Source organism: Ursus arctos, unplaced genomic scaffold (assembly GCF_023065955.2).
Source record: "Ursus arctos isolate Adak ecotype North America unplaced genomic scaffold, UrsArc2.0 scaffold_12, whole genome shotgun sequence".
Classification (NCBI taxonomy): Eukaryota; Metazoa; Chordata; class Mammalia; order Carnivora; family Ursidae; genus Ursus; species Ursus arctos.
The window spans coordinates 66,159,193-66,177,512 of record NW_026622786.1 but is presented as its reverse complement, the minus strand read 5'-3'; the positions used below and the strand labels follow the sequence as shown (position 1 = coordinate 66,177,512).

Here is an 18,320-nt window from a genome sequence, read left to right as displayed (position 1 = left end):
CCATGATTAGCTGTCTTAATATAACAGAATGATACACGATTTCTTTTTTTTTTTTAAGATTTTATTTATTTATTTGACAGGATAGAGACAGCCAGCGAGAAAGGGAACACAAGCAGGGGAGTGGGAGAGGAAGAAGCAGGCTCATAGCGGAAGAGCCGGATGTGGGGCTTGATCCCACAACGCCGGGATCACGCCCTGAGCCGAAGGCAGACGCTTAACCACTGTGCCACCCAGGCGCCCCGATACACGATTTCTTAGGATAAGATGTTTATTAAGGCATATGCATTTAGTTCTATTTTCATCAACACTCTCTCACTCAAAATATTTGAACAGGATTATAAAAAACATACACTGTTAGAAAATATAGATTAAGAAATTGTGGTTAAAGACAAATTAATATGATCAGAATGAAAGAAAAATTAGTACACAGAAATATAAGCCAAAAAGTTTTCAAGAATCATTAGCGAGTGCTGTAAAACTGGCTCTGAGTTTCCCAACAGATTAAAAAAAAAAAAAAAAAAGGGAGGGGGAATAGGATGAGTTATAAGAATCATACTATTTTTAAGATATAAACACCTTCTTGTAAAAGAGGAAGGCTTTTTCTGAAACTGAGGCCTATAAGAAATGTCCCTCATAGGTCTTTATAAAGAAAAATAATATGGAGAACACACTCTATAATAAACACAATAGCAAGCTACTTCCAATGGTTCCTCAAGGAAACCCAGCACATTATACTAATTCTTTAATCAGTAAAGAGCATTGTTTGTTCTCAGATCATCTATTTGTATTATTTAATAACCACCAGATAACAAAAAGCCAGCATATTATACCTATTTCTGTATATCTCTTAAAACTATTTCATTGCTAGAGATATACAAGACTATATTCCCAATCTGGTCATGATATTTAGATTTCTAAAGTAAAACAAAAGCATAATCTTCTTACCAAAACCACACTGAAGATATCCAATATTTCCCTCACCTGTGATTCTTTCACGTTTTCAACAGTAAAGTTGAACCAGACTCGGAAGCGTGGATTACAGGTATCCGGCCTAATGAATAAGTCATACTCAAATTCAGAGACCTGGTCTACCCGTCCAAGGTTACCTGGTGATAAAAGTTAACAGAACTATGTTTTAATAGAAGTTCAGGCAGCACAATAGCACATACATTTAAACATTATGAGCTCTGACAGCAACATTAGCCATTATACAGTACTTGTAGGTTCAGCATTCACAATCTATAAGGCTGCCAACTCTGAATACAGCCCAGGATAAGAGGAGCCTTCCAGGCTAGTCCATGCTGTGGTACAAACAGCTCTTTGAGTACTTAACATTCAGATCTGTTTGTGCTACAAGTGACAAGATTATTAGATTGGGATGTTCCATGGAGCAGGTGGCAAGCCCCAAAAAACCAAGGAAGAATCACAACCAAACTTCAGTCTCCTAGTTAGAAAAAAGGACAATATACTTTATGTATTTTCTATTAAGCTTTATACAAACCACCTCTACCTCTAATTTAATTTAATTCTCACAACAATGCTATGCAGTTCGTACTATTTTTGGTAACTTCCAAACTTCTATCAGAACATGTTAAAGGATATGTAGAATAAAGTTTTAAACAAAAATTAGAAGTAGTTGCTCCATAAGAATGACAAACTCACAAACAGCCATGAAATTAATTTCCATTTTTTTCACCAATAGAACAGTTTTATCAAAAATGTAGGTTGCCAGAGGGGAGGTTGGTGAGGGTGCGGTAAATAAGTAAAGGTGATCAAGAGTACATTTATCTTGATGAGCACTGAATAATGTATAGAATTGCTGAATCATTACATTGTACACCTGAAACTAATATAACACTGTATGTTAATTATATTTCAATTTAAAAAAAAGAAAAAAGAAAAAATGTATAAACTTAGGTGTGACTTCCATTCCTTCTATCGCCTCTCTTTGACTTCTATTCTAATGAGCAGTGAATTGCCCATAATTGTCACAATGGGGTGGGATAAAAAATAAAAGCAAAGAGTCTAGTGAATTTCCAACCCAGATAATCAACATCTGAGGAAGAATAAAAAGGACTATAGATGGCAACAAAGAAATTGACTGAGAAATCAGTATTCTATTCCACCTGAAGAGCATAGTAATATCCTGCTTTAAAATAAGATCTAGTGTGTCTTTCTCCAAAAGAATACTCAGAATTAAACTTTAACCTTAAATATACCAAAGTTTTCAATTAATTCTTTTACTAGTTCTATTGGCATGTTACTTATTTTAATGAGCACCAGTTGTGTTGTCACAGATGGAATAGGAGCCTGGAAATCAGCAGACCTGAATTCTAGCTCAGCTGACTCACTATGCAATAATAGGTAAGTTACTTACCCTCTGAGGGCTTCATCTACTAAATGAGAATATTGGTTACCTAACCTTGAAGATTCCTTTCAGCTGTACCATTCTTTGGCTACCTGAATCTAAGATTAATAAGGCAGTGATCCAAGATAATAAGATAATCTTCCCCTCAAAACCTTATCAATTAACCTTAGGGTAATTTTATCTGCTCTCATTAAAATTTGGCCTGAGAAGCCAGACTTATTCCTCCTTCCAGAATCAAAACAATCAGTTACCTCCAATTAAGAACACACATATTGAAAAAAAAAATGCATTGATAGGAAAGTACAAAAATGAACTAATTAAAAACAAAAACTTTTATTTTAGTTTTTCGAGTTTTAAATGTCTTCAGAATTCCCAAGGAGATTCCTCAATTAAATTGGTTCTTTTAATTATTATCATGCAAAAATATTTACTAAGCCCTATGTCATAGAGGGCAGAATACTTATTGCACAGTGGCACTGAACTTTCAATCAGAGCTTTAGGCTGAAGTTTTATCTCTACCACTTACTGAATGACATTGGAAAATTCAGTTAACTTCATCCAACCTCTGTTTTTTCAACTATAAAGTAAGGATTATGTTAATAGAAATATAAATATTTATCTCTTGGTAATTACTATGAGTATTAATTTTCAACTGAAAACATTTTCTGAGCATTTCTACATGCCACATACTGTCCAAAATGGTAAGTGTACTAACCAATTCTCACAATGACCCCTGTGAGGAAGAAATCAATACTATCCCCATTTTACACATAAGAACACCAAAGGACAAAGATATAAAATAACTTATCCAAAGTTATATAGTAGATAAGTAAGCAAGAGTTAGAGTTGGGATTTGAATTCCACCAATATGACTCTAATCACTAGACTAAGAGCGTCTCTACATAACATAGATGGTTGGAAAAATACAGAGATAATATAAATTGAAAGTATATCATCAGGTATAATGCTTCATAAAATTACTACCTTTAAAAAAAACAAGAGGTAAAAAAACACTATTTTTTGCCACCTAAATGTTACTGGTTGAAAAATTAAACATTAATATGCATTTCAACATTTAAAGGAAAATTGTTATTTTGTTTTTAATTCTGGAACACTATAAATGGGTTTTGATAAATAATAACATGTCTTAAAATTGCTGCCATAGATGATATCTAATAATAAGGCTCCATTTGTGTCTAAAATTTTGCAGTTTCAAAATTAGTTGACATTCAAAAAGTACCATGTTATCTGTTGTAAAATAGAACAGATAATTAATCAAACAGATATAGTCTTTGCTTTCACTAAGGTTATAGTCTCAAATAATAATAAGCATCTGGTCTTTGATCTTCTGTAACTATTTTGTTGACCATCTTTGCCATTCCTATAAGGAATATCTTCTCTGTGTGTATGCATAAACAACTCTTTCTTCACCTTACCTTTAATATTTCAAAAAAGTGCCAATTTTTGACCTTCTGAAAATGGCTATTTGTAAATAAACTGGCAATGCCTCTATATCATTTGGTTCCCTTCCACTTATATGAAAAGCAAGAAAAGAAAACAAATAGAAATTCAAAATATAGGACAAATACAAAACAAAACATAAAATGTAGATTTTAAACACAAGTATGTCAGTAAGTGTGTTAAATACAAATTGACTAAATATCACAAAGACAAAATTTTGATGGTGGATGAAAAATTAACTATATGTTGTTTATAAATACACTTGACATTTAAGAGCATGGAAAGACTAATAAAGGAATGAAAAAGTTATATCAGGAAAGCACTCTGAAAAAAAGTTAATGTAGCTATATTTGTATCAGACAAGGTAGCCTTTAAATCAAGAAACATTACTAGAAATGAACAGGGATATTTCATGATGGACAAAAAAAAGATAATTCTATCCAGAAGACACAAAAATCTTTGAGGTGTATGTACATCTATTAACAGATCTCCAAAACATGTAGGTAAAATTTGACAAAATAGAAGATAGGTACAAATTCAGAATTACAGTGAGAAATTTCAACACACCAAAACCACAAACTGAGCAAAATCAAGAAAATATTCAGAAAGAATTGAGACAATCTGAAAATGTGATTAAAAAGGCTACCTTTTTCTAAATATGAAACACTTGATGTTTATAGAACTATGTGTGTGTATGTATTCTTTTCAAATGCACATACAAACTGAGGGTTTCAGAAGGGAGGGGGGTGGGGGATTGGGCTAGCCCAGTGATGGGTATTAAGGAGGGCACGTATTGCATGGAGCACTGGGTGTTATATGCAAACAACGAATCACGGAACACTACATCAAAAACTAATGATGCACTGTATGGTGACTAACATAACATAATAAAAATTTTTAAAAAATGCACATGATACACTAGTCCATAAAACAAGCCTCAACAAATTTCAAAAGGAAAAAAAAAACTAATTTCAAAGGAATTTATACTATACTGCGTATGTACTCTTATCATAGTTACAGTATTTTAAACTAAATTATATATAATAAATACATGACAATATTTATGAGATATAGCTAATAAATCCATTCAAAAATAGAAATACATATACATACACATATAGATGACTGATTTTCATTGATTTATATATGTCTGAAAATCAATTATCTAAGCTCCCATCACAAACTTTGAAAAATTACTATATTATTAATATAATGATTAAAAGAGAATAGAAAAGAGCAAATAGTAATATTATCTGTTCATTTTACAACACATAACATGGTACTTTTTGAAAGAATAACTGATTGAATAGATGGATGAATGTATTGACTGTGGCTATGGTATATTTTATTTCAAGGTCTCAGCCTGGTGCTTTAAAAAGTATGAACTTAACAAAGCACTAAACATTTCTGAGTTTCAATAGTAATAGCAAAAGACAATAGTATTGCATAACTTTTATACATGAAACAAGCAAAAGAAAAAAGCAACATATAGAGAACTCCGTATGGCAACACATTAGAACAATACATGAAATATACGATTTCTTGTAAGAACAGGACCACTAAAAAAATCATCAACCCAAATATTCATTTTAGCAAAATAAAAAACAAATACGTTTTATCAATAAAAGCAGAAAAAGTATTTGATAAAAAGACACCATCTCTACTTTTGGCTCAGCCATGTTGGGGTAACCATTAAGAGATTAGCCCCATTGTAAAGAATTATATAGCAGGTAAAATATATGAAATAACTCTTTTCAGACATTAGAAAATAAGCAACATTATACAGTAACCCGAGGAAAGAGACATTCACAAGATGAACTACCACAATAGTATGTTGAAGCAGGTGAAACCTGTGGAGTAGGTCATCAGACAGGAGGAAACTATACATGGTGGTGGTGTTGGTGAATGGGTAACCAGAAAACTCTGAGATCATTTCCTGTAACTCTATGGCTGAAAGCTAAACAAGTACATGCACACAGAGAAACTACATTAGTTTTATCAAATCAAACATACTACAATGTTGAAAGCAAAACAGATATACTAGAGATGAAACTATAGTGGGTAGTATAGGCTGTTGGGAACCCAGTACAACCAGAATTGAAGAACTTTTGCCTCCTCAGGCATAAAACCCAGTTGAGATACCAGTAGAGACATTCCTTAGCAATAAAAACCATGTCCTGAGGAAGAACTAGTCTGTATTTTCCCTAATAAAACTGATAAAATCTCCATAGGAGACAAAGTTTGGGTCCAAGTTAGAACAGCTTGAAAATACCTAGGTTTTCCACCAGATCCACATCAATGAAATTTAAAACCATGCATACAGAAGTTTAAGGTGATCAGCCTTGAATTGATAAGCAAATGAACTGCCTTCTACAATAAATACTAACACACTGAAAAAGATAATATGAACTGCCTTCTACAATAAACACTAATACAATGAAAAACAGAATCCACTCTTTAAAATGTATCTTCCATTCTGTCCATTGTACACTCAAGTTATGAGACACTCAAAGATATATATTGCCCATAATCAAAAGGATGGAGGGAAACAATATAAATTCACACTGACATCAGTTGTACTATCTAGAAGAAGAAAATCCTTTAAATCGATATTATATATATTGTCAAAGAACAAAAACATATTAATAGAATTAAAGAAAAATATAATTTTCATATTTAAAAAATATGGAATTTCTAAAGAAATAGAAATGTCTGTAAAGACCTAACAAAAATTCTTTAAGTAAAAAGCACAATACCTGAAATGAAAAATTAAGTGGATGAACTTAACATTAGATTAGAGATGGTGAACAGTCAATGAATTTGAAGATAGATCAATTAAAAAATCATATGATCTGAAGAATTGAGAGAAAGAAAATTAAAGAAAAATTAACTGAGGCCTAGAAACTTATGGAATAATAAATGGTCTACAACACATATAAATGGGTCTGAGAAGAACAGAATGAGCAAATAGAAGAAAAAAATGTTTTTAATAATATCAAAAATTTCCCAAACATAAATTAAAAAATGACTTAGATATCTTAGAATCTCAAGAAACCTTACACAGAATAAATAGAAAGAAAACTCAACCAAAGTACATAACAGTCAAATTGATAAAAACCAAACAGAAACAGAAAATCTTAAGAGCAGCCAGAAGAAAAGCCATAAAACATAGATGTGAACAACATTAAGAATAAACATTGACTTCTAAGAATAACCATTAATTTCTAAGAAAGAACATCTTTAAAGTGATGAAAGAACAGAACTCTCAACCCGTAATTCAATATTTAGTGAAAACATACTGGTGATGGGTATTAAGGAGGGCACATGTAATGAGCACTGGGTGTTATACACAAATAATGAATCATGGAACACTACATCAAAAACTAATGATGTACTGTATGGTGACTAACATAACAATAAAAAATATATATAAAAAAAATAAATTAAAAACATACTTAAAAATGAGAGTAAAATAAAACATTTTCAGATTAACAAAAACAGAGAATTCATTACCAGCAGACCTGTACTATATGTAAAGCTACAAGAGGGGAAATTATATTAGATAGAGCTAATATCTATAAGAATAAACAAACATTATTAAAAATACTACACTACTAAACAAGTGTATAAATTTAAAAGACTGCTTTTATTTGTCTCATAATTTTCTTACAAGGTAATTGTTCAAACTTTTAAAAATGGTATTTTAAAGTCAGTTTACAAAGTACAACGAAACAAAATCTATGGCAAAATAGCAAAAAGAAATAGAATTACGCTGATATGAGGTAACTACATTTGTGAGATGGAAAGTAGGAAGTAGGAAGAACTTTGAGGAAAAAAGGAAGTAGTAATTACAAGTACAAGGTACCAAATGTGAAGTATTAAATTCGAAGTGGTAAATAATAAAATAAATAAATAAATCTTAAAATAAATAACTAAAAGATTCTATGTGATCTATCTCCCTTTCACCTGTCTGGTCTTATCTTCTATTGTTCTAATACCATTTGGCCTCCTTATCATTTCTCTTATTTGTCAGGCACACCTCAGTTTTAAAGGACTGTAAATGGCTATTCCCTCTGGCTAAACTTCTCTTTCCCCAGGTTTTCATATGGATGACTCCCCAACATCATTCAAGTCATTGCTCAATTCTCCTTTCTTCAAAGAGGCCAACTGGACCACCATACTTAATACCGATAAACACCCTTTTCCCACATTCCGGATTCATCTCACCTACTCTAAATTTTCTCACAGTGTCACCATATTCAATTATAGCATAAAAATTACTTATTTTTTATGAATATTATTTATTTTTGTCCCCTCTGGTAAAAAAGCAAGTTCAGGAATAATTTTCTGTCTTGCTTACTATTATACCCTCAGTACTAGTATCTAGCCCAAACTGGGTACTCAAAAAATATCTGTGGAATAAATGTATAAATAAAAGAAAAATCCCAAACTTGTTAAGTAATATACATGGAAGTTATTGTGGCAATATTTTGAAGGTCTCTTTCAAAGCAGAACTCATAGTGGGCACTGGAAATACAAACATGAATAAGTAAGTACTTGTCTTCATGGAGCTTATAATTGAGCTGAAGCAATAATCACACAGTGTATCATTTCAAACCAAGCATCAAGTGCTATGATGGAGAAATTCCCAGAGGAAATCGAAGCATGCTGTGCAAAAGTGAGTTATTGTTATATCTATAATAGAGAAACATAAACTGATGAAAAAAAACCATAAAAATCTACAATAATGGATATTTAAAATTGTGAAATTTATTTTATTGTTCTGTGTTTGTCCACTGAAAGTTATCCTGAGAAGTTAGTCAACTTAACATTTATACTTGGCCTTAAGATGTTGTTTTATTTTCTTCATGTAAAACTCTTGTTACACATTTTACTTTATTTTCCAGAATAATGAGGTACTTACTTTTCTTCTTTATTTTGGCTGTATTTTCTTTTTTCCAAGAATCTAAGGGAGTTCTCCAACGCCGCCCCTCCCCCCCGCCAAAAACCTCTCCTTACAGAGAAACATGTTAGCTTTCTGTTTTCAAAAAAGAAAAAACTATATGCAAAAATGTATTTCTCTACTTTCTAAAAGACTCTGTTTTCTCAGTTTTTTCTTCAGATCTTTTATTTTACACAAGAAATTGTAAACTGAAAACTAAATTATTTAGGAAGAAGAACAGGATCAATGAATAAGTGTATTCTGAATTAAAATGCCCATTGGACGGTGACTGGGTAGATGGTTAAGCATCTGACTCATGATGTTGGCTCAGGTCATCGTCTCAAATTCCTGAGACTGAGACTCAAGTGGGGCTCTGCACTGAGCAAACAGCCTGCTTGAGAGTCTCTCTCTCTCTTTTTCTCTGTCCCTCCCCCCCACTCGTGAGCACTCTCACTCTCAAAACATATTTTTTTAATTAAAACATAAAATAAAATGCCCATTAGAACTCGTAAATTGAGATTGAGGATCCTTGCAACTGACCCTCAGCAGCCTCTTTCAGTTACATGATTCTTGGAAAGAAGGAATCCCAAATCACACTAGTATCACTGAAATATGAAAGAAAGATGAGCAGCCCTTGAAAATAGAGGGAAAAAAATAATTCCATTACCCTGGAAAATTAGTAAAGGTCATATGACTTTACCATCCTGTCCAGTCTATTAATTTCCAAAATTTCACATTCTACAGCAAAGTAACCACACTGATATAACTAGTTAGATGGGAAAGATCTTCTTAGAAAACAAAGTGCTCATTCATGTGAGAGAAATGTCTTTCTGTATATCATTCAGAGATCTGAAAGGGCAATTTTCCAAATGCTGCCTGCTTCCCTCAAGGAGTTAATCTCCCTCTCCTGGGGAAATCCACTTCTTCCTGGGAGCATGTTTGTGATCTTGGACCGCCAGTTTATTTTTTTTCTTTCTTTTTTTTTAAATATAAATTCAATTAGTCAACATATAGTACATTAGTTTCTAATGTAGTGTTCAATGATTCATTAGTTTCATATAACACCCATTGCTCATCACATCATGTGCCCTCCTTAATGTCCATCACTGAGTTATCCCAACCCCCCACACAACTCCCTTTCCACAGCCCTCAGTTTATTTCCCAAGCTCAAGAGTCTCCCATGGTTTGTCTGATTTTTTCCCATTCAGTGTCCCTCCCTTTCGCTACCACCCTCTGAGCTATTTCTTATATTCCACATAAGAGTGAAACCATATGATAATTGTCTTTCTCTGACTGACTTATTTCACATACCATAATACCCTCCAGTTCCATCCACGTTAATGTAAATGGTAGGTATTCATCCTTTCTGATGGCTGAGTAATATTCCTTTGTATATATGAACCACATCTTCGTAATCCATTCATCTCTTGAAGGACATCTCAGCTCCTTCCACAGTTTCGCTACTGTGGACATTGCTGCTATGAACATTGTACTGCAGGTGCCCCTTCAGACCACTACATCTGTATCTATAGGGTACATACCCAGTAGTGCACTTGTTGGGTCATAGGGTAGCTCTATTTTCAACTTTTTTTTTTTTTAAGATTTTATTTATTTATTTGACAGAGAGAGAGACAGCCAGAGAGAGAGGGAACACAGGCAGGGGGAGTGGGAGAGGAAGAAGCAGGCTCCCAGCGGAGAAGCCTGATGTGGGGCTCGATCCCAGGACTCCGGGATCATGCCCTGAGCTGAAGGCAGACGCTTAATGACTGAGCCACCCACACGACCCTATTTTCAAATTTTAGAGGAACCTCCATATTGTTTCCCAGAATGGCTACACCAGCTTGCATTCCTGCCAACAGTGTAAGAGGTTTGCCCTTTCTCCACATCCTTGCCAACATTTTGTTGTCCCCTGTCTTGTTCATTTTAGTCATTCTGACTGGTGTAAGGTGGTATCTCATTGTCGTTTTGATTTGTATTTCCCTGATGGCAAGTGATGTTGAGCATTTTTTCAAGTGTCTGTTGGCCATTTGTATGTTTTTTTTAGAGAATTTTATGTTCATGTCTTCTGCCCATTTCTTAACTGGATTATTTGTTTATTGGGTGTTGAGTTTGATAAGTTCTTCATAGATCTTGGATACCAGCCCTTTATCTAGTAAGTTATTTGCAAGTATCTTCTCCCATTCTGTAGGTTGCCTTTTAGTTTTGCTGACTGTTTCATTTGCCATGCAGAAGCTTTTTATTTTGATGAAGTCCCGATAGTTCATTTTTGCTTTTGTTTCCCTTACCTTTAGAGCTATGTCTTGCCAGAAGTTGCTGTGGCTTGGCCCACCAGTTTAAAGAAGAGGCTTTTAGGGGCGCCTGGGTGGCAGAGCGGTTAGGTGTCTGCCTTCGGCTCAGGGCGTGATCCCGGCGTTATGGGATCGGGCCCCACGTCAGGCGCCTCCGCTATGAGCCTGCTTCTTCCTCTCCCACTCCCCCTGCTTGTGTTCCCTCTCTCGCTGGCTGTCTCTACCTCTGTCAAATAAATAAATAAAATCTTTAAAAAAAAAAAAAAAGGCTTTTAAAGCTGTTCATTTGTCTGATCAAAAGACTAGGAAGACAAAAGGGACAGAAATCACTGTAGTCATATCACTGTTATATTGAATTCCCAAGATGACAGCAGTTTATTGTGACCCCATTTTTTTATGAAGATATAATTTCATATTCATAAATATTTAGATATTTTTCAAATTATTTATTTATTTATTTATTTTGAGAGAGAGACAGAGACGGGGGAGGGGGGCAAGCGGGGGGGGGGGGGTAGAGGCAGAAGGAGAGAATCCTAAGCAGATTCCACACTAAATGCAGAGCCCAACTCAGGCCTGATCTCACAAAGCTGAGATCATGACCCTAGCCAAAATCAAGAGTCAGACACCCAACCAAATGAGCCACACAGCCACCCCTTATATTCATAATTTTGTAAAATTTTTCTTAAAGAAGCCTCTCTGAAATTATATAAGCTTCAAGGTCATATGAAACTTAAAACATTGCTTGCTTCCAACTATAAGCTGGTGTGGCTTAAGAAATGGAGAGATTTATACTCTGACTCCTAAAGTTGAAAGCATATTTTCATCTTGATATACAGGAATTGATTCTCCAAACAAACATGATTTCCTTGAAAAATATTAGGAGCTATTAACCAGCAATTAAACACTGAATATATGATGAATAATTAATACTTTATATCTCACCATGCAATGAGAGTAGAGATTTGAAGACTGGATGACATTTTCAAAGTCATTCTACTTCAAAGATTACAAATGCTTTCTGGTTTTCTATTTCAAAATTCCTCTGGCTATTCAGGGTCTTTTCTGATACTATACAAATTTTAGGATTATTTGTTCCAGCTCTGTGAAAAATGTCAATGGCATTTTGATAGGGATTGCACTGAATGTGTAGATTGCTCTGGATAGCAAAGACATTTTAACAATATTTGTTCTTCCAATCCATGAGCATGGAATGTTTTTCCATTTCTTTGTGTCTTCCTCAATTTCTTTCATAAGTGATTCTCTTGTAGATAGCATAATGATGGGTCTTGCTTTTTTATCCAATCTGAAACCCTGTGTCTTTTGATTGGAGCATTTGGCCATTTACACTCAGAGAAACTATTGAAAGACATGAATTCAGTGCCATTATATTACCTATAAAGTCACTGTTTCTGTATATTGTCTCTGTTCCTTTCTGGTCTATATTACTTTTGGGCTCTCTCTTCACTTAAAGGATCCCCTTTAATATTTCTTGCAGGGTTGGTTTAGTGATCACAAATTCTTTTAGTTTCTGTTTGTCCTGGAAGTTTGTTATCTCATTCTATTATGAATGAAGCCTTGATAGATAAAGTATTCTTGGCTGCATATTCTTCTCATTTAGCACCCTGAATATATCATGCCACTCCTTTCTGGCCTGCCAGGTCTCTGTGGATAGGTCTGCTGCCAGCCTTATGTTTCTACCTCTGTAGGTTAAGGACCTCTTGTCCCAAGCCGCTTTCAGGATTTTCTCTTTGTCTCTGAAATTTGTAATCTTCACTATTACATGTCAGGGTGTTGATCCATTTTAATTAATTTTGAGAAGGGCTCATTGTGCCTCGTGGACTTGAATGCCTGTTTTCTTCCCCAGATGAGGGAAGTTCTCAGCTATAATTTGTTGAAATATACCTACTGCCCCTCTCTCCCATACTCTTTCCTCTTCCTCTGGGACGCCAATTATTCTAATATTGTTTCACATTATGGGATCACTGATCTCTCAAATCCTCCCCTCGTAATCAGGAGTTGCTAATCTCTCTTTTCCTCAGTTTCCCTATTCCCCATAATTTTATCTTCTGTATCACTGAATCTCTCTTCTGCCTCATTAACCCTAGCAGTAAGAGCCTTCATTTTCTTTTGCATCTCATTAATAGCCTGCTTGATTTTGACTTGATTTTAGTTTTTGTATTTCTCCAGAGAGGGATTCTCTATTTTCTTCTATGCTTTTTTCAAGCCCAGCTAGTATCTTTGTAATTGTTGTTCTGAATTCTAGCTCTGACATTTTACTAATATCCATATCTTTTAAGTCTCTGTCAGTTAGTAATGAAAATTGTTCCTTTTTCTGGGGATTTTTCCATCTTGCATTTTGTCCAAAGAATAGATGAATGAGAGAACAAAATACAAAAATGTCAATCACAACCCCAACAAAATAAACACTAGTCAAATCAGAAGAGATCAGAAACCAGAAAAGAAAATTTTAGAAAGAAAGAAAGAAAGAAAGAAAGAAAGAAAGAAAGAAAGAGAAAATAATCAAACAGGTGGACAGAAAAGGGTGATATACCAGGTCCTGGGTATATTATGGTCTGTTTGTTAGAAGACACTAGATACCAAAATAGTAAAGAAACAAAAATATAGAAAATAAAATCTCATACATCTTGCCCACCCCATACACTGATCTAGTGCCCAGGATACCATAAGCAACCCTAGTTTTCTACTGACTGCCTTAGTCAAAGGAATGTAATCTGTTATCAGTAGGGGAGGGGTATGAATATAACATCCAGCCAGCCACATCAACTTATATCAGTCACAAAGGGAAAAAGGGACTAGTTCAGGGTGACTGAGAGTTCCATCTTGGTGACTTAGAAGATTACTGATGTATTAACTGAAATAAGAGGCACAGGAAAAGAAAAAGGTATAAAAGGATTTTTTTTTTAGAAATGTTAAGTTTGAGGTATCATGGATCCCTCAAAAGATAATTCTCAATAATCTCTAATTTTATTTTCTCTGCACAAGATTGGGAGATATATATATATATATATATATATATATATATATATGAGATAATCACAGTTCATGATTTAGAAGAATACTGAAATTTCATTTTTGAGACAAAAACATTAAATCCACAGAATATCCCTTCCGATATAGTAAATACTCGTTGAAAATAATGTCCTAGGAGTCTCTAAAAGTATTTTGGCAGAAATTTGAGCTGATGGAGATTTCAAAAAATATCTCTTGAAATGTATATGGTTCGTATTATTTTTATAAAAGAACGGGGAAATGCACCTTAGGTGGATACAAAACACCACATATCTAGTAAACACAAAAACAGCTGTCTTGACTGCAATTCTGTCCCAAGATGTATGAGATTTGTTTATTTATTTATTTTGAGAGAGAACACACATGCACATTGGGGAGGAGAAGAGGGAGAGGGAGAGATCAAATCTCAAGCAGACTCCCCACTGAGCATGGAGATTGACATGAGGCTCAATTTCACAACCCTGAGATCATGACCTGAGCAGAAATCAAGTCGGACGCTTAAGCAACTGAGCTCCCCAGACGCCCCTGTCACAAGATTTATAAACCCATGAAGCTTTCTACTTTCTCAGAGTAAGTAGCAGAAGCATTGCTCACTAACAGAAAATTTGGTTGAATCCATCTTGGAAAATAATAGTCCAAATCTTCTGAAACAATTTGGAGGTATGTTATTAAAAACTCCAAGTATTTGGGGCGCCTGGGTAGCACAGTGGTTAAGCATGTGCCTTCGGCTCAGGGCGTGATCCCAGCATTCTGGGTTCGAGCCCCACATCAGGCTCCTCCGCTAGGAGCCTGCATCTTCCTCTCCCACTCCCCCTGCTGTGTTCCCTCTCTCGCTGGCTGTCTCTCTCTGTCAAATAAATAAATAAATAAATTCTTTAAAAAAAAAAAAAACTCCAAGTATTTGACACTAAAGAGGTTCTACTAAGTGGACTTAAACATTTGACTTCTTAATGTCTATAACCACATTCCCCAAGGTGAAATGAAGTTTCCTGAAACTCTCCACTTGTGGTTCAATATATTTACAGCAACAGGGAAGAAAAAAAAATGTATTGTAGAAGTTTTGCATAGCCACTCAAATCAAAACTGACAATTACCTTGATGTAAGAATAAATAATAAAGCTTGAGAGTTTTATGAGCCCCAAAGTAATTTTCAAGTTGCATAAAATGTTCCTTCTCTCCATATATATTAAAGTACTTTTACCTCTGCTGCCCTATACATTTAGTCTTCATAAAATATTCAACATGTTGCTTCCAAAGTCAATAAAAAATTATTCCATTACTGGAAGAAGGAAAATCCATTTTGCAAATGATAGGGAGATTACCCAGCATAACTGTAATTATCGTTTTTTAAAAAGGAACAGAAAGAGAGTTGTTGAGCAATTTGAAGATCTTCTTAAGCCACACACTGTGTTTTCCTACAGAGGACTTTTAAGATGAGAAAAAGACCTTGAGGGTCTTATAATAAAAGGTCGAACATTCTGCTAAAAAGCACCACTATCTTCAGTACAACTTATCAGCCAGCTTGCAGCACCTCCTTATTTACAACTATTGGTCCCAAAGGAAGTGCACTTGAGTGTAGGCCACCACTGCTTTGTAATGAGCTTGCCAGGAATGATACAAGAAACAAATTATGACTATGTGCCACTCCCAGCTCAGAAATCATAGTAGACTTCTTCTGGTGAGGAAGAAGGAGGAGGAGGGACACAAAGCAAGAGGAACAATGCAAAGAGGAGAATGGACGCCTAACAATAAAAGAGCCATCTTCGGTTACGCTCCTAAAGATTGAGTCGTAAAGACAATTTGGAAAATTCAGTGATTATCCAGCTCAGCTGTCCATTCCCAGCTCAGGGGCCTAACCCTGAGACAGCTTCATAAAATGATAGCTTCAAGGAGCAGGCTTGCACTCTCAAATTAAGCCCATTAAAAATAAAAACAAAAAATAGAAAAACTCTGAATCTGTCACAGATTAGTAACAAAAGGTCAAATACTTCCCCATACACCTAGGCCACTTTCATATTGTGTGTTTACTTACTGGAGCCTAATCTGCCTCTCTTCACGCAGAAAAATATACACCATGCTAAATGGGGGAAGGTAAAGAATTAAACCTTATCTAAGAGCTGTCAATAAATCTATTGTTGGAAATACATGTGAATAGAAGTAGCAATAGCAATCTTTGTCTTTTAAAGAGGTAGTTTTTCAAAAAGAGAATTACACAAAGTGCTCTTCTGTTTTTATCAATATACTGCCAGGTTTTGAAATACTATTTTCCAACCAAACAATAAAAATCTTGACAAGTAAGCAACAGAAAATCACTAATACACTTGCAGCTGCATTTCAATCTATACAAATTCTTTAAACAAAAGCAACTAAAAAACAGCCTAGCCTAGCAAAATTATTTTACCATTTGGGCCTCAAATCCAAGATAATTAAGAAACAGGATTTTATATTTTCACTGAAAATTTCTGACAAATAGTCAAATGAAAAAAAAAATCCCCATGAGAAGATAAAGACCTATAAGTGAATTACAAGGGCTGTTAATCAGGAAACGGGTTTTTTTTCCGCCCGATTTCAGGTTAACAAAAAAAAAAAAGAATCTTCAAATCTTTTATTTTTGAAAAATGTAAAAGTGTGAGTGGAAGCAGGGAAGGGGAAAAGAATTTGACGACAGAAGACTCAAGTCTACACTCCAGCTTAACTAGCAGTAGTATATATTTAAGGGGAATATGAAAGAAGGGATTATTTCTATCATGTAATCATGAGACAATAAAGACCCTGAATAAGACTGATAATGAGAATGGAAATAAAGGACATATATGATAGACACTTTTGTAGAAAGAATTAATGGGATTTATCAATGAATGAGGTCAGTGAGCTGAGTATCTTCCATTTGTTCCTCCAGAACCAATCTCCAAATTCTCTGTGATTTCTGCTACAGAAGGTTGACCTCTATGGAATGCTGCCTCTTCTCTAACCCTTGGTTGAGGTCAGTCAGTGGAAGTCACCAGCCCAAGAGGAAGGACAGGGAAATAGTGAGTTAGATTACTTATTCCCTTGGCTCTCTCAGTACCTAGTTACAACTTGTTGGATGTGTTGTTCCACTGAAGACCATTATCTCCTGTCAGGTGTCCCTCTATGTTTAGCCCTGTCAGTGGCTCCTGGAACCACTTTCTCTCCTTTTCCATTTAGGAACATGAGTAGTAATAGCTCTCTGTTCTAAGCAGCCTAAGAACCTAAATTGCCATCATTATTTCCCTAAAATTATCAAAAACTACCCAATTTAAGCAGGATATTTGTGCTTTCCCATAATCTGACTCATACAAGTGAAACTATTCTATAAATCATTAGACACTGTGAATAAGGCTCATTTACTTGTTTACTTTGTTGGTTGAAAAAACTTCGTGACGTAAGTATAGCACACACCAAGTGACCAATTAATATTTACTGAATCAATTAATAAAAATTATGCATTGTTAAGATTGAAAGTCAAGTCTTAGTTAAATCCCTGAAATCTCAAGGTTAATAATACTGTATGGTGACTAACGTAACATAATAATAAAAAAAAAATTAAAAAAAAAAGAGATGAGTTGTGAAGTGCATCAATTAGACAACAAGGTCTTATGAAAGAACATATAAGCAGCAAAGTAAATCAATTATTTGTAGAAGCCCTTTGGTAATTATTAAAACTATGTATTATTCAAGGAAGTGTTCTAAGTATATACAGCCTCTCATAAAGATGAAAGGAAGTAGGTATCAACCTTCAAAACTCATACCTTGAAAATATAAAGATGATACTAGAAATTCTGACTATGCCCAAGTTTGGAAAGGAGCAAATATGCCCTAAAAAGCAAATATAAACAATACAAGATAACCTCAATAAGATTAATGGTTAACTTCCCATCAGAAGCAAAGGAAGACACAAGGCAGTGGTATGACACATTCAGAGCACTGAAAACAATTCTCAACCTATAATTTTATATCTAGCACAGCTATCCTTCAAAATGAAGGAAAAATAAAAATATTCCAGATAGACAAACAGTGAGTGAATTAATTTGCTAACAGATATGCCTTGCAAGAAATATTAAAGGATGTCCTTCAAATTGAAAGAATATTATACCATATAATAAGTTAAATCCACAGTAAGAAATGAAGAACACCAGAAATGGTAAGCATGTGAGTAAAGAATATATGTTTTTTTCCTCATTATTTCTCTTTTCTAAAAGACATAACATCA

At 34.4% G+C, this 18,320-nt stretch overlaps 1 protein-coding gene across 1 annotated transcript in view; it reads right to left on the bottom strand.

Moving 5' to 3' along the window:
- The window catches only part of LOC113254217 (cytosolic carboxypeptidase 6-like), a 1,048,184-nt gene that overhangs the window by 765,015 nt on the left and 264,849 nt on the right, over window positions 1-18,320 (bottom strand). The window contains exon 4 of the mRNA XM_057310254.1: window positions 982-1,106. Coding sequence (XP_057166237.1) covers window positions 982-1,106 — 125 coding nt within the window. The remainder of the gene's footprint in view (window positions 1-981; window positions 1,107-18,320) is intronic.